This window comes from Nerophis lumbriciformis, linkage group LG14, assembly GCF_033978685.3.
Source record: "Nerophis lumbriciformis linkage group LG14, RoL_Nlum_v2.1, whole genome shotgun sequence".
In the NCBI taxonomy this organism is placed as follows: domain Eukaryota; kingdom Metazoa; phylum Chordata; class Actinopteri; order Syngnathiformes; family Syngnathidae; genus Nerophis; species Nerophis lumbriciformis.
The window spans coordinates 44345444-44369020 of record NC_084561.2 but is presented as its reverse complement, the minus strand read 5'-3'; the positions used below and the strand labels follow the sequence as shown (position 1 = coordinate 44369020).

The following is a 23577-nucleotide window of genomic DNA, read 5'->3' as shown; positions in this document are numbered from 1 at the left end:
TTTTAAATGTTTACATTGTTACAGAATATTTTGTCATGTTGTTGTCAATGTTGACTGAGTGGCCATACTTTTGTAAATAAAAGCCATGCCTTTTGAAAAAACTGGCCTACATTTATTTTTTCCTCTTCATTTTAAATAAAATAAATAATCGGTAAAAGGAAAAATAATCTATAGATTAATCGAAAAAATAATCTATAGATTAACCGATTAATCGAAAAAAATAATCTATAGATTAATCGATAGAAAAATAATCGTTAGCTGCAGCCCTAGTGCAAAGACTTTCTGCTCCAAACTTCATGTGACCTTCCAATTAGCCCACGTACAGTACGCAGAGAGCTTAATGGAATGGGTTTGCATGGCCGGGCAGCTGCATCTAAGCCATACATCACCAAGTCCAATGCAAAGCGTGGGATGCAGTGGCAATCTGATGGACCAGTCTGGGTTTGGAGGTTGCCAGGAGAACGCTACATTTCTGGACTGCATTGTGCAGAGTGTGAAATTTTGGTGGAGGAGGAATTATGATATGGGGTTGTTTTTCAGGAGTTAGGCTTGGCCCTTTAGTTCCAGTGAAAGGAACTTTTGAATGCTCCAGGATACCAAAACATTTTGGACAATTCCATGAGATGGCACTTCAAGTTCATTTGTGAGTCAAGGCAGGTGCCCAAATACTTTTTATAGTGTATATAAATCAATTTATACTGGTGGTTTGGATTTGATGTCAGTTTTTCCCATGTTTACAAACACACCGTCCGTGCTTGAAAGGTGATTGGTGAAGAATGAGGAAGTGTTGCTGTGTGTCCGGGGAAGCACGGAGACAAAAATGTTTGTACGGGAGGTAAAAACTGTTGGTATTGGGCTGTTTGTTAGCATAGGATTGGCAATAAAAGTTAAAAACAGCGTGAAACTTTGTGTGACTTTTCCAGGGGGCTACAACATATAATATTACTTTAATTTGTTGTCAAGTAAAAAAAAACAACATATTTTCATGGTGTGGCGGCAATGAAAATAAAAACACGTAGATTATAGTATTATAATTTCTTCCTGGATGTTACAGAAAGTATGAGAACGCGTGAGCTGCTGCCTCACCTTCTTGATTTATATAATCATCTCATATTTGTCAACATGTTTGCACAAAGTTTGCATTTTAGTCATAGAGATATATTTTCTGTGGTCTAGAGATGCGCGGTTTGCGGGCACAACCGCGGAGTCCGCGGATTATCCGCGGATCGGGCGGATGAAATTTTAAAAAATTAGATTTTAAATAGATTCAGGCGGGTGGCAGTTAAACCAATTGGTAAATATATATACATAGTTAAATGTTGTTAAAAACGAGCAGGCACCTGCCGCATATGCCACAACAGAAGAAGAAAAAGAAAAAGAGATGGACACTTTTACGGAGCGGAGAAGGCCCCTGACGCCTCGCCGGGGTCCGGGACCGAGGCCCCTTCCCCCGAGAGGGCCCCACCGGGAGCCGTAGCTGAGGCGATCCGCGAGAAGGGCCCGACGCACGTCCAGGGTCACCACCGCGCCCACCGCACCGACACCCCGCCTCGTCCGCCTTCGCTGCGGCCGGCGTCACGCGCAGCAGGTAAGCAGCTTACCTGCCCGCCACCCCCGTGGCCGGGGGCTCGTAACAGGGGTCACTCCGCGCGCTCCGCCTGCGCAGCTTACCTGCCTGCCACCCCTGTTGCCGGGGGCGCGTAACAGGGGTCACTCCGCGCGCAGTGCGCTCACGAAAGGGGTGGGGCTCACCCTGGTTGATATAGAGAGCAGGACGGTGGCCATGGAATTCGGAACCCGCTAAGGAGTGTGTAACAACCCACCTGCCGAATCAACTAGCCCTGAAAATGGATGGCGCTGGAGCGTCGGGCCCATATACCCGGCCGTCGCCGGCAGCGAGACGCGCTTGGAGGTGCGCTCAGCGCGGCTCCCATATTATTGCGCACTGGTGTGCGTCTGGGTCGTGACAGCGTGGCACGCGAAAGTCTGTGCTGCATTGGATCAGTCTCCTTTCTTTAACAGGCAAAAGCTTTATAACCTCACCATACCTGCCAACTTTTGAAATCAGAAAAACCTAGTAGCCAGGGTCCAAGGGCCGCAGGCCCCGGTAGGTCCAGGACAAAGTCCTGGTGGAGGGTTCAGGGCTTCGCCCCCCGACGCAAAATGATTATTAGCATTCAGACAGGTTAAAATGTTGTTAAAACCATCACTTTTCTATCAGTCACAGTGACTTTTCAAAACAAAAATATTACAGCAAAAATCATATGGGTTGATTGACATGTTTATTCTGTAAGCTAACTTCAATAGTTTGAAATTATTTTGACAGTTAATGCCAGTTATCCTGTCAACCTTTCACAAGACTTCAATTTGTTCATTGAAAGTATAAACACTTTTTACAGTAAACAAATGGTAAAACAGTACTAAACAATTCCATTAAAAAAAAAAATTGGTGTCATTATTAACTTTCTGTCCAAGCTTGTATAATCTACTGCCTTGTTCAATTGTAAAAAATATTCTGTGCCTAAAATTCACATTTCTATCACAATTATCATACTGTAAACATGGTAAGCTAACTTCATTAAAATTAATAGTCCCGTCAATAGCATGGAATTACAATTCAAATGTAGTTTTTTTGTAAGCCTTTCAAAAGAATTCAAAATATGAAAAATTAATGAAAATTAATTTAAGCCATCAGACACTTGAAAAGTGGCACATCACATCTCTAATGTAATCATTTTAACTTTTCAACAGAAATAGCACTGCAAAAATATTAAGGACATACTTCTGTATTTTGGTAGTTATGCTGTCAACATTTAACAAGATTTCTTCAACTTGGACTTGTTTTAAATGTTTTATGCCACTTCAAGTTGTCAAAGACGTGCTGTGAAATACAGCCGACAAGATTGCGCACCAAACACGAAGCGAGGCCAAAGCGCATGCGGTGCAGGAGAACAAAGGACTTCTTTCATTTAAGGTTTGTGATAAACCATCAAACTCATTCGTTAAAAGGACTCTATAGTAATATAAAGCAAGTTTTTCTGGACATTATCATGCAATAAAAGTTTATTTTTGGGACCGCGATCACCGCGTAATGATTTTTAAAGGTTGCATTACAAACATTTAACTGTCCCATGTGATCAGCCAGTGCGATTGGAAGTCCATGCTCAATTATTGCCTCCGTAAATAAAACTTCGGCATTTATCACATCCAAAGAATCTGTTTGGGCGACGAAAAACGTTGAAAGTTTTCCACTTGTATCGCTAGCAACGGCATTAGACTTGTGTTTTTTTGTCCCAACGTGGTCTTTTACATCGCTAATTCCTCCGTGTCCGATCGAAAAATCTTGTCTGCACAAGGTGCAATTCGCGTAGTTTTCACCCTTTTTTTTTTTTTAAATTAATGTAAAACCGTATTTTTTATCACTGCAACCGTAACCCGGAATAGGTTGATGAAAACCGTACGAATTACGGGAAAACCGGAGTAGTTGGCAGGTATGCCTCACTAATGCCTTGCATCGTCTATATTAGATATATAACAACGGGCGGGTGCGGGCGGATGGCGGGCGGGTGCAGTTCTGATCAAACGTTACATCGGGTGGATGGCGGATGGTTGACGACTTTCTGACGCGGTTGCGGATGAAATAAATTGCCTATCCGCGCATCTCTAGTGTGGTCTTCATATCCATCCATCTCTGTCACGTTATGAGATTGAATGACGGATCATGAAACTCGTGGCGCTCCTTTTAACGAGTTTACGGACGGAGGTTTGCAATACTGATGATCTCAAAGTGAGCTTCTAATGCTGCTTCATCTTCACCCTCTTCTTTGTACTCAGAGAAACACAACATCAAGTTCGTGCCAGCGGACGCCAGAGCAGGTTTGCTGTCAGCTGAGGAGACCAAGAGACTCAAGAACCTGCACGAAGACAACAAACATTTCCTCCGAATTCCTCGGCGGTAAGTTGAAGAAGTTTCACAGGAGGCCCTCGTGTTACTACGGCGACCATGGACCTTTAGTGCAAGTCAGAACTTTACTTTACCTTTACACTGCAAGCCAAAGTGGTCCAAATCTGATTATTTTGAAATCTGATTTTTCCAACTGACTACACTGCAAGGAAAATTTGATTTTGATCAGACTCCAGTGTAAACACACCCCAATGTGGCCCCAATGTGGCCCCCACTTGCTCGCGCAGTTCGCTAAAGTGAAAACAAAGGAAGTTGACCGGGAGGAAGTCGCTACTTCTACAAAATAAAATAAGTCACCTCCATAGATATGGTCGCCAAGCCTTAAAATGAGGTTTTTTTTATGTGAAAGTAAATAACGTAATATAACGTATGAATGAATGTACAGTATCTAGTATAATACATTTAATATATATAGTGTAATATATTTAATGTATATAGTGCAATATATTTAATGTAGATAATGTAATATATTTCATGTAGATAGTGTAATATATTTAATATATATCTTGTAATATACTTAATATATATCGTGTAATATATTTAATGTATATAGTGTAATATATTTAATGTTTGTTGTGAAATATATTTAATGTACATAATGTAATATATTTAATATACATAGTGTAATATGTTTAATGTATATAGTGTAATATATCTAATATACATAGTGTAATTATTTAATGTATATAGTGTAATGTATTTAATGTATATAGTTTAATTTATGTAGTGTAATATATTTAATACACATAGTGTAATATATTTAATGTATAAAGTGTAATATATTTAATTTAATTTGTATAGTGTAATATATTTAATACAAATATAGTGTAATATATTGTGTAATATATTTAATTTACATAGTGTAATATATTTAATATACATAGTGTAATATATTTAATGTATATAGTGTAATATATTTAATTTATATGATATATTTAATATAAATATAGTGTAATATATTTAATTTATATAGTGTAATATATTTAATTTATATAGTGTAATGTATATAGTGTAATATATTTATAATACATAGTGCAATATATTTTATGTATATGGTGTAATATATTTAATGTACATAGTGTAATGCATTGTGTAATATATTTCATGTATATAGTGTAATATATACATTGTGTAATATATATAATGTATATTGTGTAATATATATAATGTATATAGTGTAATATATTTAATGTCTATAGTGTAATATATTTAATGTATATAGTGTAATCTATTGTATATAGTGTAATATATTTAATGTATATAGTGTAATATATGTAGTGTAATATATTTAATGTATATAGTGTAATATATATAGTGTAATATATTTAATGTATATAGTGTAATATATTTAATGTATATAGTGTAATATATATAGTGTAATATATTTAATGTTTGTTTTGTAATATATTTAATGTACATAATGTAATATATTTAATATACATAGTGTAATATGTTTAATGTATATAGTGTAATATATCTAATATACATAGTGTAATTATTTAATGTATATAGTGTAATGTATTTAATGTATATAGTTTAATTTATGTAGTGTAATATATTTAATACACATAGTGTAATATATTTAATGTATAAAGTGTAATATATTTAATGTATATAGTATAATATATTTAATTTGTATAGTGTAATATATTTATTACAAATATAGTGTAATATATTGTGTAATATATTTAATTTATATAGTGTAATATATTTAATATACATAGTGTAATATATTTAATGTATATAGTGTAATATATTTAATTTATATAATATATTTAATATAAATAGTGTAATATATTGTGTAATATATTTAATTTATATAGTGTAATATATTTAATTTATATAGTGTAATGTATATAGTGTAATATATTTATAATAGTGCAATATATTTTATGTATATGGTGTAATATATTTAATGTACATAGTGTAATGCATTGTGTAATATATTTCATGTATATAGTGTAATATATACATTGTGTAATATATATAATGTATATAGTGTAATATATTTAATGTCTATAGTGTAATATATTTAATGTATATAGTGTAATCTAATGTATATAGTGTAATCTATTTATTGTATATAGTGTAATATATTTAATGTATATAGTGTAATATATTTAATGTATATAGTGTAATATATGTAGTGTAATATATTTAATGTATATAGTGTAATATATGTAGTGTAATATATTTAATGTATATAGTGTAATATATATAGTGTAGTATATTTAATGTATATAGTGTAATATATTTAATGTATATAGTGTAATATATCTAATATACATAGTGTAATTATTTAATGTATATAGTGTAATGTATTTAATGTATATAGTTTAATTTATGTAGTGTAATATATTTAATACACATAGTGTAATATATTTAATGTATAAAGTGTAATATATTTAATGTATATAGTGTAATATATTTAATTTGTATAGTGTAATATATTTAATACAAATATAGTGTAATATATTGTGTAATATATTTAATTTATATAGTGTAATATATTTAATATACATAGTGTAATATATTTAATGTATATAGTGTAATATATTTAATTTATATAATATATTTAATATAAATATAGTGTAATATATTGTGTAATATATTTAATTTATATAGTGTAATATATTTAATTTATATAGTGTAATGTATTTAATGTATATAGTGTAATATATTTAATATACATAGTGCAATATATTTTATGTATATAGTGTAATATATGTAATGTATATAGTGTAATGCATTGTAATATATTTAATGCATATAGTGTAATATATACATAGTCTAATATATATAATGCATATAGTGTAATATATTTAATGTATATAGTGTAATCTATTTATTGTATATAGTGTAATATATTTAATGTATACAGTGTAATATATTTAATGTATATAGTGTAATATATTTAATGTATATAGTGTAATATATTTAATGTATATAGTGTAATATATATAGTGTAATATATTTAATGTATATAGTGTAATATATAGTGTAATATATTTAATATATATAGTGTATAATATATATAGTGTAATATATTCTTGTCGCCCAGGATTCTAGAATGTGAAGAAAATGTGTTGAAGTCAGCTGCAGGTGCTCGCTGGTCTTCTTGTTTAAACGCTGCTCTGACTAAACTAGTTAGCTTAGCATCTAGCCGGCTTGCTTGTTGTCGTCCGTGTTGGGATAGGCTCCAGCCCCGGCAAACACATGCTCTTGTTTCAGCCCGCAGTGGGACCAAAGCACCAGCTCAGAGGCTCTCCAGCAGGCCGAGCGGGACAGCTTCCTGGAGTGGAGGAGAGAGCTGGCACGGTAACTTTTGTCTCTGGCGTCTTCTCCAAGTCCTTACTCAATTGTGGCATCTCTCCCCCGAAGGCTGGAAGAGGAACAGAAGCTGATCCTCACTCCGTTTGAGAGGAATCTGGAGTTCTGGAGGCAGCTGTGGCGCGTCATCGAGCGGAGGTAGACCTTTCATAACTGGCCTGACGTGGGAATGCCTTCACGCTCTAATTGTGTGATTTCCTGCAGCGACGTGGTGGTTCAGATCGTGGACGCCAGGAACCCTTCCTTGTTCAGATGTCCCGACCTGGTAGGAAGAATGGTGTTTGTGTTGGCGCCGTGTGCGCACTAAAGCTCCGTGCGCCCCCTAGGAGGCCTACGTCAGAGAGGTGTCGCGGCACAAGGTGAACATGCTGCTGGTCAACAAGGCCGACCTGCTGACCAGGGAGCAGAGGAGAGCCTGGGCCGCGCACTTTGACCGAGAAGGTCTGAGGACCGTGTTCTGGTCCGCTCTGGCTGAAAGCGACAGGCTGGACGCGGAGGAGAAGGTGAGGACCAGTTCCTGCGTCACTAACATTCTTCTTCTGCTCCTGCTTTGGTCATTATTCAGCTGGAGCCTATCCCAGCTGACTTCAACCAGGGGGTTCGAACCATAACTCTTTATTCTTTGTTTTTGTCCTTCATTGCGACACATTCTCCACTCCTTTGTCTTTAATTACACTCATAGATCTGACACTTCTTGTTTACACACCTGCTCTGCCAGAGCATAAGAAGGCAGAGCAGGAGGAATCAGTGTTGCACCACCTTGTCATAATAATCATACCTTTCTCGTTCGTGTTTTTCAAAAGGCATCTTGTAACAAGTCTGACGTGTGCAATCTTCTTCACGCAAGTAATTAACTGCGGTTAGTCAAAATGCAAAAGTGAATAATTGAATTAAAAAATGTACCGTATTTTCCGCACTATAAGACGCACCTAAAAACCACAAATTTTCTCAAAAGCTGACAGTGCGGCTTATAACCCGGTGCGCTTTATATATGGATTAATATTAAGATTCATTTTCATAAAGTTTCGGTCTCGCAACTACGGTAAACAGCCGCCATCTTTTTTCCCCGTAGAAGAGGAAGTGCTTCTTCTTCTACGCAAGCAACCGCCAAGGTAAGCACCCGCCCCCATAGAACAGGAAGCGCTTCTTCTTCTACTGTAAGCAACCACCCGCCCCCATAGAAGAAGAAGAAGCGCGCGGATATTACGTTTCATTTCCTTTGTGTGTTTACATCTGTAAAGACCACAAAATGGCTCCTACTAAGCGACAGGTTTCCGGTTCATGAAAAGACGCAATCTCTCCATCCGCACACGGACTGCTATTTCACAGCAACTGCCTAAAGACTTTCAAGAAAAGCTGGCTACTTTCCGTGCATATTGTAAAAACAAGATAGCTGAAAAAAAGATCCGGCCAGAGAACATTATCAACATGGACGAGGTTCCACTGACTTTTGATATTCCTGTGAACCGCACTGTGGATACAACGGGAGCACGTACGGTGAATATTCGCACCACAGGGAATGAGAAGTCATCCTTCACTGTGGTTCTAGCTTGCCATGCTAATGGCCAGAAACTTCCACCCATGGTGATATTCAAAAGGAAGACCTTTGCCAAAAGAGACCTTTCCAGCCGGCGTCATCATAAAAGCTAACTCGAAGGGATGGATGGATGAAGAAAAGATGAGCGAGTGGTTAAGGTAAGTTTACGCGAAGAGGCCGGGTGGCTTTTTTCACGCAGCTCCGTCCATGTTGATATACGACTCCATGCGCGCCCACATCACGCTGGTTTTTAATATATTATTAAAGTTTGACTGACCTATCTGACTGTTTTTTTGACATTCCTTTAGCGCAGTTAGATGCGGCTTATAACACGGGGCGGCTTATAGGTGGACAAAGTTTTGAAATATGCCGTTCATTGAAGGCGCGGCTTATAACCCAGGGCGGCTTATGGTGCGGAAAACTCGATAGTGCTTGCTTAAAACCTGATAGTGCCTAAATAGTGCTTAATTACCGTATTTTCCGGAGTTTTAAACTCGATAGTGCTTAATTACCGTAAAACTCAATAGTGCTTGATTACTGTAAAACTCGATAGTGCTTAATTACCGTATTTTCCGGACTAGATAGTAATAGTGCTCAATTACCGTATTTAATTAGACCGTAATAGTTTCCAGACTAGATATTAGTGCTCAATTACCCGCTTAAGTGAAGATGGTCTTCAATTGAGGATGACAAGTAAAACTGCCACTCTGTAGGATCTTAGCCAAATTGAATGATAATGTTGATTATGAACATCTCATGTACAAGCGAATGAAGGGCATTCTTAGTCAACAGCCATGCATGTCACAGTAAGGGTGGCCATATAAACAACGCCAACACTGTCATAAACATGTGCCATATTGTGACACCACACTAAACAACAATGACAATGACAGGACAATATTTGCACCGCAACACAACAGAACAAATACCCAGAATTCCCTGCAGTACCAACTCTTCCGGGACTCTACACTATTTTATTTGGTACATGGTGTAATAAGTGTGACCAGTAGATGGCAGTCAAACATAAGAGATAAGTCTCAAGTAAATGTTCCATTGAAAATATAAAACATTACACACGGCGCTCAAAAATCTATCAAAATGTATTTCTAATATAAAGTAGTGTAAAGTTATTACTTATATATCTGTCAGTAAACTCGCCATGAAAGCACTAAAACATACCGGTGTAGTAAGTTTACATTATTCACCCAAGGAACTTTAGTTATTAAGAGTTCCGGTCGGACGGTTTTTCACGGGACACATTTTTGAAGTGGAATTCTTTCCCATTCTTGCTTGATGTACATCTTAAGTTGTTCAACAGTCCGTTGTGCTATTTCAGGCTTCATATTGTGCCACACATTTTCAATGGGTGACAGGTCTGGACTACAGGCAGGCCAGTCTAGTACCCGCACTCTTTTACTATGAAGCCACGTTGATGTAACACGTGGCTTGGCATTGTCTTGCTGAAATAAGCAGGGGCGTCCATGATAACGTTGCTTGGATGGCAACATATGTTGCTCCAAAAGCTGTATGTACCTTTGAGCATTAATGGCGCCTTCACAGATGTGTAACTTACCCAAGGTCAAGGTCAAGGTTCAACTTTATTGTCCCCGCAGGGAAATTTGTCTTGGGCACAGTGCATCATTGCTTTCTTAACATACCCAAAAACAACAGAACAAAAACACAAGCACAGACACAACCACAACCATACAACTAACATTTAAACATCAGAACATGGAGCTTGATAGACATAGGTGGCACTTTGATGTAGGCATAAAATCTACAGTATGGAGATAAAGATAAAGTACCAATGTGCATTGCACTAGAGCTCATGGATAAAGTGCTGTGTGCTAAAGTGCTTAGTTCTAAAGTGCTATGTGCTAAAGTGCTATGTGCTAAAAAAGTGCTAACCTATGTATAACAATTCTATTGCACATTGTTGGTCAGCTTAATGGAGGCTGGAACAAATGATAATTTAAGGCGGTTAGATTTGCATAGTGGGACCCGGAGTCTTCTCCCTGATGGCAGGGTTCCATATTCAGGAAAGAGTGGGTGTTGTGAGTTGGAAATAATTTTCTTAGCTTTTTTCCTAACTGCCTGCTCATAGATGCTCATGTCTTGGCCACTAATACACCCCCATACCATCACACATGCTGCCTTTTACACTTTGTGCCTAGAATAGTCCGCATGGTTCATTTCCTCTTTTGGTCCGGAGGACACGACGTCCACAGTTTCCAAAACAATTTGAAATGTGGACTCGTCAGACCACAGAACACTTTTCCACTTTGTATCAGTCCATCTTAGATGAGCTCGGGCCCAGCGAAGCGTTTCTGGGTGTTGTTGATAAATGGCTTTTGTTGGAATAATTGTTTGTAAGTTATCACAAAAGAAACGTGGTATTATGAATGCTGTCTTTGGAGGCCTGGCAAGAGGAGGAAGGCTCGTGAGGCGCCACTGTGATTTCAGCACGGACAGATGGCAGGATGTGCTCAACTCCCGGAGGAACTCTCTTTGAAGTGTTAAACGAACTCTCTTTGAAGTGGTTCCCAAACTCTCTTCCAACTATTTGGTCAACGCTATTTACGACCCGCTGCCCTCTTGAAGTTGCTGTGGACAGTAGACGGGAGGGGTTGTCCATTGTCCTCCAACACCTGCCCCAGCTGGATCCAGGAAGAGCCCAAGCCCGAGAAGTCCTCTTCTTGGACTTCAAGGCGACCGAAAACAATGACTGTTTTACATACTCCCAATTCCTGCTGTGACATATGTTGGTGCGTGAACATGGAACATCTGAATTAAAAGAGGAGACGAAGACCTTCTTCGTCAGAGCGTGCTAAGACTGTAAGAGGTTACAGGTTGAAGCCGTCTCTCCTCAATTGAGTCCAAATTGAATTCTGTCTCTGTTTGATTCCTTGCCTTTTTGTCTTGTTTAATAGATGTCCTGTGTTTGAACGTGACAGCTTTGGCTTTGCTTAAGCTAGTTAAAGATTCACACTCCTAATGAAGAGTGAGTGAAAAAGTAGTAATGGTCCAAACTTTAGGTACAGAATCATTAGACGGTGAAGCAGACACAACAACGTGACGACCAAAGAGTCTCCTTTCAACTGACTCTTGATGCAAGTCTAGTCCTGAACAACACTGAGTCCAAAGTAGTGAAACCCTCGTGTTTTGTTGTTGGTTGAGGAATACGATCATCTCAGTGCCAATGCAACTAAAAAGCATCCAACCATAATGTCAGCAGTGGATGGAAGTGAGAATAAAAGTATGTAGGACATGAATCTGGCTGACCATGATGTGTCTCCCAGGGCGTGGGGGCGGAGCCTCCACAAAGTGAGGAGAGCGAGCAAGAAGATGGAGACAACCATGAGGGAGAGGACGAGCCCAAGGAGAAGATAAGCGAGGAGGAGGAGGAGGAGGAGGAGGAGTGGCTAACCTGCTCTGAAGGTGAAGGTGAAGGTGCGACATCTCAGTCCACCTTTCGTAACTCCAGTCGGCTGCTGCACAAGGACCAGTTGTTGGAGACCTTGAAGAAGGTCCACAGTGGGCCTCCATGCAAAGAGGGTCAACTGACAGTGGGACTGGTGGGTCGTCACAAGCTTTGTTCCGTCTTTGTGCCGAGTATTTATGCATTCTCTTCAAAGGTGGGCTATCCCAACGTGGGCAAGAGTTCAACCATCAACACCATTCTCAGAGACAAGAAAGTGTCCGTGTCAGCAACTCCTGGACACACCAAGCACTTCCAGGTACCAACACTTGTCTTGTCAGCACCATTCATGTCATCTACTACTCCATCTATACATCATCATTCTATTACTCCATCTATACATCATCATTCTATTAGTCCATCTATACATCATCATTCTATTACTCCATCTATACATCATCATTCTATTAGTCCATCTATACATCATCATTCTATTACTCCATCTATACATCATCATTCTATATGTCATCTATTAGTCCATCTATACATCATCATTCTATTAGTCCATCTATACATCATCATTCTATTACTCCATCTATACATCATCATTCTATTAGTCCATCTATACATCATCATTCTATATGTCATCTATTAGTCCATCTATACATCATCATTCTATTAGTCCATCTATACATCATCATTCTATTAGTCCATCTATACATCATCATTCTATATGTCATCTATTAGTCCATCTATACATCATCATTCTATTAGTCCATCTATACATCATCATTCTATTAGTCCATCTATACATCATCATTCTATTACTCCATCTATACATCATCATTCTATATGTCATCTATTAGTCCATCTATACATCATCATTCTATTAGTCCATCTATACATCATCATTCTATTACTCCATCTATACATCATCATTCTATTAGTCCATCTATACATCATCATTCTATATGTCATCTATTAGTCCATCTATACATCATCATTCTATTAGTCCATCTATACATCATCATTCTATTAGTCCATCTATACATCATCATTCTATTAGTCCATCTATACATCATCATTCTATATGTCATCTATTAGTCCATCTATACATCATCATTCTATTAGTCCATCTATACATCATCATTCTATATGTCATCTATTAGTCCATCTATACATCATCATTCTATTAGTCCATCTATACATCATCATTCTATATGTCATCTATTAGTCCATCTATACATCATCATTCTATTAGTCCATCTATACATCATCATTCTATTACTCCATCTATACATCATCATTCTATATGTCATCTATTAGTCCATCTATACATCATCATTCTATTAGTCCATCTATACATCATCATTCTATTAGTCCATCTATACATCATCATTTTATATGTCATCTATTAGTCCATCTATACATCATCATTCTATATGTCATCTATTAGTCCATCTATACATCATCATTGTATATGTCATCTATTAGTCCATCTATACATCATCATTCTATATGTCATCTATTAGTCCATCTATACATCATCATTGTATATGTCATCTATTAGTCCATCTATACATCATCATTCTATATGTCATCTATATGTCATCTATACATCATCATTCTATATGTCATCTATTAGTCCATCTATACATCATCATTCTATATGTCATCTATATGTCATCTATACATCATCATTCTATATGTCATCTATTAGTCCATCTATACATCATCATTCTATATGTCATCTATATGTCATCTATACATCATCATTCTATATGTCATCTATTAGTCCATCTATACATCATCATTCTATATGTCATCTATTAGTCCATCTATACATCATCATTCTATTAGTCCATCTATACATCATCATTCTATATGTCATCTATTAGTCCATCTATACATCATCATTCTATATGTCATCTATTAGTCCATCTATACATCATCATTCTATATGTCATCTATTAGTCCATCTATACATCATCATTCTATATGTCATCTATTTAAATACGTCGACACCGTTTTTATGCGTCGACGTGTCGCATATTTACGTCACACTACCGTCATGGCGGAGCGCAAAGCAGATGATGCGAGCGGTGCGAGCGAGGGGAAAAAAGCACGCCAAAAGTCGTCAAAAGTGTGGGAGTGTTTCAATAAACGGCCTAATAATGTTGTAGCGGCGAACAGCTGTCTCGTCAGCTGACGTGCGAGCTCGCAACCGTGGCTGTTTAGCAACCAGCCAAACCCCACTGAATAAAATTATATTTTATCTTAGAGCACATCCGCATCCCTATTCACCTAGGCAACCCCAGGAAATGTATATAATTCGGCATTATTTCGGCCAGTCGGCTTATAAAATCAGAGCCGATCAGTTTACGTTCACGCGCAGGTATAACGCGGCGCGCTCCCGTCTCATCTGCTGGTGCGCGAGCCCGGTAATTAGACCGCTGTGTCAAATCAAGGAGTACAAAAGACGCCAGCGCAGAGTGGAAAAAGGTTTAGTTCGTTACAGATAACCCAGAGTTGTGACAAAAGTATGTAAGATTTAATATTTCTCTTCGTGGGTGTGGCGCACCTGTTGCGCTGGTGAGATTGGCGGGGGGGGGGGGGTTGTGTGCATGTAGCGTGCTTAGTCTGGAGGCTAAATACACACAGTGTGTTATGTAACTGTTTAGTGTTGATATTCTTTGCTTAGTTTGATAAATGTTGGAGCAGTTTGCTTCATCAGGAAGGTGAAGTCGCTCAATTTAAAGTGTTGGATTTAAGTGTGTTGGATCATTGGCTGCTGGTGAGGGCATAGAAAAAGGGGCATTTTTCTACCAGTAGACAGCGTTTAAGATTGAGTGTTTCACTGCTAAATTAATAATATATTTATATTGAATATGGATTTTAAATATGTATCTAAATAGGTGGTTAATTGGTTAGGTATTTATGTATTTGCATATTGGGTTTTCTGTTGCATTTATCTATTGTGTTTCTGGGTTGAAATGTATTTTATATGTATCTTGGTGCATTTATGTTGAGACAATTTATTTAAAATCTGTTTTAACTTAAAGGGAAAATATGTGTCCATTTTCTTGCACTTGTTTAATGGTTAAGAGTTTGATATCCTAATTAATAATTGTAAATTATGGGATTGATAATTGATTGATTTTTTACAGCATGTTAATCTTGTGGTGTTTTGTCCTTAAAGGTTTTTCAACTACTAAAGAAGCTAAAGGCTACTAAATGCTACTAAAGACAGCTAATGACAGCTAAAAAAACTAAAGTCTACTAACACTGCTAAAGACTGCTAAAAAGACTAAAGAAGAAAAAAGAAGCTGTTTCTTCGTTGGAAAAACTGTTGCAAACTAAAGGAAAATAAAAGGAAAAAGTAACTACGGTCTGGTCTTTTGAGTGAAATCCAGAAGCCACATTCAGCATTGGTACATCCCTTCAAGTGTGGGATAAGCACAGCGAAAAAAGCAAAACACTTGACAGTTGTTGTATGCACACTGTGTCGAGCGGAAATGGCCTATCATAGCAGCACAACGGCTATGAAGGAACATTTGAAAAGAAAACACCCGACAGCGTTCTTGCCATCACCATCAACTAGTCAATGGTCCGCGTGAGTATACGTTGTCATCATTACACAAAAACATGAATGTGTCATTTGTATCTGCGTTGTAAATTCATAAACTAAAACACTGTTTCGCTCTGAGAGGAGCGTTTGGCGTGCCTGTTCAGTGTTTACAAAGACGCTAACGTTAATTAGTTGTGCAAATACCTTTTACAACATTAACAGTTACATATACTATGTACAAACCAACAATTAACTTTCACTTTAATCATACTATCATTGTTGTGTTATTAAGCAAAATAAGCAATACTTTTACTTTTGTTGAAATGTTTACACTTGTTACAGAATATTTCATTTTGCACTTTTTTGTATTGGATGTTTATCTTTATTTTTGCACATTTTAAAGCAAAATAAGCAATACTTTTACTTTAGAAATGCTTATATTATTGCAGAATATTAAGATTTGCACTGGATGTTTACTTTTATATTTGCACATTAAAAAGCAAATAAGCTACTTTTAATTTTGTTAAATGTTAAAAGTTTTAAATGTTTACATTGTTACAGAATATTTTGTCATGTTGTTGTCAATGTTGACTGAGTGGCCATACTTTTTTTTTTGTAAATAAAAGTCATGCCTTTTGAAAAAACTGGCCTACATTTATTTTTTCATCTTCATTTTAAATAAAAAAATAATCGGTAAAAGGAAAAATAATCCATAGATTAATCGAAAAAATAATCTATAGATTAACCGATTAATCGAAAAAAATAATCTATAGATTAATCGATAGAAAAATAATCGTTAGCTGTAGCCTTACATCTATTAGTCCATCTATACATCATCATTCTATTACTCCATCTATACATCATCATTCTATATGTCATCTATTAGTCCATCTATACATCATCATTCTATATGTCATCTATTAGTCCATCTATACATCATCATTCTATATGTCATCTATTAGTCCATCTATACATCATCATTCTATATGTCATCTATTAGTCCATCTATACATCATCATTCTATTACTCCATCTATACATCATCATTGTATATGTCATCTATTAGTCCATCTATACATCATCATTCTATATGTCATCTTAGTCCATCTATACATCATCATTCTATATGTCATCTATTAGTTCATCTATACATCATCATTCTATTAGTCCATCTATACATCATCATTATATTAGTCCATCTATACATCATCATTCTATTAGTCCATCTATACATCATCATTCTATTACTCCATCTATACATCATCATTCTATATGTCATCTATTAGTCCATCTATACATCATCATTGTATATGTCATCTATTAGTCCATCCATACATCATCATTCTATATGTCATCTATTAGTTCATCTATACATCATCATTGTATATGCCATCTATTAGTCCATCTATACATCATCATTCTATGTCATCTATTAGTCCATCTATACATCATCATTCTATTAGTCCATCTATACATCATCATTCCATATGTGATCTATTAGTCCATCTATACATCATCATTCTATTACTCCATCTATACATCATCATTCTATATGTCATCTATTAGTCCATCTATACATCATCATTCTATATGTCATCTATTAGTCCATCTATACATCATCATTCTATATGTCATCTATTAGTCCATCTATACATCATCATTCTATTACTCCATCTATACATCATCATTGTATATGTCATCTATTAGTCCATCTATACATCATCATTCTATATGTCATCTTAGTCCATCTATACATCATCATTCTATATGTCATCTATTAGTTCATCTATACATCATCATTCTATTAGTCCATCTATACATCATCATTATATTAGTCCATCTATACATCATCATTCTATTAGTCCATCTATACATCATCATTCTATTACTCCATCTATACATCATCATTCTATATGTCATCTATTAGTCCATCTATACATCATCATTGTATATGCCATCTATTAGTCCATCTATACATCATCATTCTATGTCATCTATTAGTCCATCTATACATCATCATTCTATTAGTCCATCTATACATCATCATTCCATATGTGATCTATTAGTCCATCTATACATCATCATTCTATTAGTCCATCTATACATCATCATTCTATTAGTCCATCTATACATCATCATTCCATATGTCATCTATTAGTCCATCTATACATCATCATTCCATATGTCATCTATTAGTCCATCTATGCATCATCATTCTATATGTCTGGACTACAGGCAGGCCAGTCTAGTACCCACACTCTTTTACTATGAAGCCACACTGTTGTAACACCTGGCTTGGCATTGTCTTGCTGAAATAAGCAGGGGCGTCCATGATAGCAACATATGTTGCTCCAAAGGCTGTATGTACCTTTGAGCATTAATGGCGCCTTCACAGATGTGTAAGTTACCCATGTCTTGGGCACTAATACACCCCCATACCATCACACATGCTGCCTTTTACACTTTGATCCTAGAACAGTCTGGATGGTTCTTTTCCTCTTTCCTCACAGTTTCCAAAAACAATTTGAAATGTGGACTCGTCAGACCACAGAACACTTTTACACTTTGCATCAGTCCATCTTAGATGAGCTCGGGCCCAGCGAAGCATTTCTGGGTGTTGTTGATAAATGGCTTTGGCTTTGCATAGTAGAGTTTTAACTTGCACTTACAGATGTAGCGACCAACTGTAGTTACTGACAGTGGTTTTCTGAAGTGTTCCTGAGCCCATGTGGTGATATCATTTACACACAGCGATCCTGTTATGTCTCCCTGTAATGTTTGTCTGATCTTGAATGGGATTGTGCTGAAAAATCTCAATTTCCCCTCTGGGATTACCGTAATAAAGTGATTCTGATTATGGGAATGTGACCGGTTACAAAGAACTTTGGACTAGATAAGAAGACCGCACTTGAGTGAGCTACTTAAAGAGCGTGGTCATGTGTTTCCTTCCCATCTTCACTCTCTTCTTCTGGTCTCATTCCACACAGACTTTGTTCGTGGAACCAGGACTGTGCTTGTGCGACTGCCCGGGTCTCGTCATGCCCTCGTTTGTGTCCACCAGGGCCGAGATGATCTGCTGTGGCATTCTGCCCATCGACCAGATGAGGGACCACGTGCCAGCCACCTCCATCATATCCTTTCACAATCCTTCTGCTCTGCCAGCGGATCACTTTGGAGCCAGCTTAGTCCTTAACATCCCCTCAAGTCTGCCAAACCATCCCTCGACATGTTCTGGAGGGCACGTACGGCATCAACATCATCCGTCCACGAGAGGATGAAGACCCTGACAGACCTCCCACCTCAGAGGAGCTTCTGATGGCTTATGGATGTAAGACCTCATGGAAGGAATGATGCACACCAATGCTCAGTAAAGTCCAAGTAGTAATAATAAACACAGTAAATGTTCAGTAAAGTCCAAGTAGTAATAATAAACACAGTAAATGTTCAGTAAAGTCCAAGTAGTAATAATAAACACAGTAAATGTTCAGTAAAGTCCAAGTAGTAATAATAAACATAGTAAATGCTCGAGAAAGTCCAAGTAGTAATAATAAACACAGTAAATGTTCAGTAAAGTCCAAGTAGTAATAATAAACACAGTAAATATTCAGTAAAGTCCAAGTAGTAATAATAAACACAGTAAATGCTCAGTAAAGTCCAAGTAGTAATAGTAAACACAGTAAATGTTCAGTGAAGTCCAAGTAGTACCGTATTTTCCGCACCATAAGGCGCCCTGGGTTATAAGCCGCGCCTTCAATGAACGGCATATTTCAAAACTTTGTCCACCTATAAGCCGCCCCGTGTTATAAGCCGCATCTAACAGCGCTAAAGGAATGTCAAAAAAACAGTCAGATAGGTCAGTCAAACTTTAATAATATATCAAAAACCAGCGTGATGTGGGCGTGCATGGAGTCGTATATCAACATGGACGGAGCTGCGTGAAAAAAGCCACCCGGCCTCTTCGAGTAAACTTACCTTAACCACTCGCTCATCTTTTCGTCATCCATCCCTTCGAGTTAGCTTTTATGATGACGCCGGCTGGAAAGGTCTCTTTTGGCAAGGTCTTCCTTTTGAATATCACCATGGGTGGAAGTTTCTGGCCATTAGCATGGCAAGCTAGAACCACAGTGAAGGATGACTTCTCATTCCCTGTGGTGCGAATATTCACCGTACGTGCTCCCGTTGTATCCACAGTGCGGTTCACAGGAATATCAAAAGTCAGTGGAACCTCGTCCATGTTGATAATGTTCTCTGGCCGGATCTTTTTTTCAGCTATCTTGTTTTTACAATATGCACGGAAAGTAGCCAGCTTTTCTTGAAAGTCTTTAGGCAGTTGCTGTGAAATAGTAGTCCGTGTGCGGATGGAGAGATTGCGTCTTTTCATGAACCGGAAACCTGTCGCTTAGTAGGAGCCATTTTGTGGTCTTTACAGATGTAAACACACAAAGGAAATGAAACGTAATATCCGCGCGCTTCTTCTTCTTCTACGCGGGCGGGTGGTTGCTTACAGTAGAAGAAGAAGCGCTTCCTCTTCTATGGGGGCGGGTGCTTACCTTGGCGGTTGCTTGCGTAGAAGAAGAAGCACTTCCTCTTCTACGGGGAAAAAAGATGGCGGCTGTTTACCGTAGTTGCGAGACCGAAACTTTATGAAAATGAATCTTAATATTAATCCATATATAAAGCGCAACGGGTTATAAGGCGCACTGTCAGCTTTTGAGTAAATTTGTGGTTTTTAGGTGCGGCTAATAGTGCGGAAAATACGGTAATAATAAACACAGCAAATGTTCAGTTAAGTCCAAGTAGTAATAATAAACACAGTAAATGTTCAGTAAAGTCCAAGTAGTAATAATAAAATCAGTAAATGTTCAGTAAAGTCCAAGTAGTAATAATAAACACAGTAAATGTTCAGTAAAGTCCAAGTAGTAATAATAAACACAGTAAATGCTCAGTAAAGTCCAAGTAGTAATAATAAACACAGTAAATGTTCAGTAAAGTCAAAGTAGTAATAATAAACACAGTAAATGCTCAGTAAAGTCCAAGTAGTAATAATAAACACAGTAAATGCTCAGTAAAGTCCAAGTAGTAATAATAAACACAGTAAATGTTCAGTAAAGTCCAAGTAGTAATAATAAACACAGTAAATGTTCAGTAAAGTCCAAGTAGTAATAATAAACACAGTAAATGTTCAGTAAAGTCCAAGTAGTAATAGTAAACACAGTAAATGTTCAGTAAAGTCCAAGTAGTAATAATAAACACAGTAAATGTTCAGTAAAGTCCAAGTAGTAATAATAAACACAGTAAATGTTCAGTAAAGTCCAAGTAGTAATAATAAACACAGTAAATGTTCAGTAAAGTTCAAGTAGTAGTAGTAAAGACAGTAAATGTTCAGGATTAAATGTTGGTACTAGTGACACAATTTGTCTTTGAATACAATTTTTAGCCTTTTAAAGATCCAAAAATGTCAAAGTGGCTCCTTTTGTGTACTTTTGTGTACTTTGCAGCTTTTCTATTTTAACAACTTTATTGTTGTCTTCCTGTCAGACATGCGAGGCTTCATGACGTCACACGGCCAGCCTGACCAGCCCAGATCTGCTCGCTACATCCTCAAGGACTATGTCAACGTTAGTCCACCTTTTAACTCACTTAGCTGGTTAGCATAAGTCAAGCTTTTAACTCACTGAGCTAGTTAGCATAAGTCAAGCATTTAGCTCACTTAGCTAGTTAGCATAAGTCAAGCTTTTAACTCACTGAGCTAGTTAAAGTAAGTTAAGCATCACAAGCATTTAACTCACTTAGCTAGTTTAAAGTTAAGCATCACAAGCATTTAACTCACTTAGCTAGTTTAAAGTTAAGCATCACAAGCATTTAACTCACTTAGCTAGTTTAAAGTTAAGCATCACAAGCATTTAACTCACTTAGCTAGTTTAAAGTTAAGCATCACAAGCATTTAGCTCACTTAGCTAGTTAGCGTAAGTTAAGCATCACAGTAATTTAGCTCACTTAGCCAGGTAAAGTAAGTTAAGCATCAAAAGCATTTAACTCACTTAGCTAGTTAGCAGAAGTCCAGCATTTAACTCACTTAGCTAGTTAGCAGAAGTCCAGCATTTAACTCACTTAGCTAGTTAGCAGAAGTCCAGCATTTAGCTCACTTATTAGCTAGTTAAAGTAAGTTAAGCATCACAAGCATTTAACTCACTTAGTTGTTTAAAGTTAAGCATCACAAACATTTAGCTCACTTAGCTAGTTAACATAAGTTAAGCATCAGAATCATTTAGCTCACTTAGCCAGGTAAAGTAAGTTAAGCATCACAAGCATTTAACTCACTTAGCTAGTTTAAAGTTAAGCATCACAAGCATTTAACTCACTTAGCTAGTTTAAAGTTAAGCATCACAAGCATTTAGCTCACTTAGCTAGTTAGCGTAAGTTAAGCATCATAGTCATTTAGCTCACTTAGCCAGGTAAAGTAAGTTAAGCATCAAAAGCATTTAACTCACTTAGCTAGTTAGCAGAAGTCAAGCATTTAGCTCATTTAGCTAGTTAAATTAAGTTAAGCATGACAAGCATTTAACTCACTTAGCTAGTTTAAAGTTAAGCATCACAAGCATTTAGCTCACTTAGCTAGTTAGCGTAAGTTAAGCATCACAGTCATTTAGCTCACTTAGCCAGGTAAAGTAAGTTAAGCATCAAAAGCATTTAACTCACTTAGCTAGTTAGCAGAAGTCCAGCATTTAACTCACTTAGCTAGTTAGCAGAAGTCCAGCATTTAGCTCACTTAACTAGTTAGCACAAGTCCAGCATTTAGCTCACTTAGCTAGTTAAAGTAAGTTAAGCATCACAAGCATTTAACTCACTTAGTTGTTTAAAGTTAAGCATCACAAGCATTTAGCTCACTTAGCTAGTTAACATAAGTTAAGCATCAGAATCATTTAGCTCACTTAGCCAGGTAAAGTAAGTTAAGCATCACAAGCATTTAACTCACTTAGCTAGTTTAAAGTTAAGCATCACAAGCATTTAACTCACTTAGCTAGTTTAAAGTTAAGCATCACAAGCATTTAGCTCACTTAGCTAGTTAGCGTAAGTTAAGCATCATAGTCATTTAGCTCACTTAGCCAGGTAAAGTAAGTTAAGCATCAAAAGCATTTAACTCACTTAGCTAGTTAGCAGAAGTCAAGCATTTAGCTCATTTAGCTAGTTAAATTAAGTTAAGCATGACAAGCATTTAACTCACTTAGCTAGTTTAAAGTTAAGCATCACAAGCATTTAGCTCACTTAGCTAGTTAGCGTAAGTTAAGCATCACAGTCATTTAGCTCACTTAGCCAGGTAAAGTAAGTTAAGCATCACAAGCATTTAACTCACTTAGCTAGTTAGCAGAAGTCTAGCATTTAACTCACTTAGCTAGTTAGCAGAAGTCCATCATTTAACTCACTTAGCTAGTTAGCAGGAGTCCAGCATCTAACTCATTTAGCTAGTTAAAGTAAGTTAAGCATCACAAGCATTTAACTCACTTAGTTGTTTAAAGTTACGCATCACAAGCATTTAGCTCACTTAGCTAGTTAGCGTAAGTTAAGCATCAGAATCATTTAGCTCACTTAGCCAGGTAAAGTAAGTTAGCATCACAAGCATTTAACTCACTTAGCTAGTTAGCAGAAGTCAAGCATTTAGCTCATTTAGCTAGTTAAATTAAGTTAAGCATGACAAGCATTTAACTCACTTAGCTAGTTTAAAGTCAAGCATCACAAGCATTTAGCTCACTTAGCTAGTTA

General features: G+C 36.8%; 1 protein-coding gene across 1 annotated transcript in view; it reads left to right on the top strand.

Moving 5' to 3' along the window:
• Positions 1 to 23577, top strand: part of lsg1 (large 60S subunit nuclear export GTPase 1) — a 44106-nt gene that overhangs the window by 11374 nt on the left and 9155 nt on the right. Inside the window, exons 3-12 of the mRNA XM_061976321.2 lie at positions 3835 to 3955; positions 7196 to 7282; positions 7346 to 7432; positions 7499 to 7559; positions 7621 to 7797; positions 12131 to 12406; positions 12467 to 12568; positions 18804 to 18947; positions 19021 to 19144; positions 21355 to 21434. Coding sequence (XP_061832305.1) covers positions 3835 to 3955; positions 7196 to 7282; positions 7346 to 7432; positions 7499 to 7559; positions 7621 to 7797; positions 12131 to 12406; positions 12467 to 12568; positions 18804 to 18947; positions 19021 to 19144; positions 21355 to 21434 — 1259 coding nt within the window. The remainder of the gene's footprint in view (positions 1 to 3834; positions 3956 to 7195; positions 7283 to 7345; positions 7433 to 7498; positions 7560 to 7620; positions 7798 to 12130; positions 12407 to 12466; positions 12569 to 18803; positions 18948 to 19020; positions 19145 to 21354; positions 21435 to 23577) is intronic.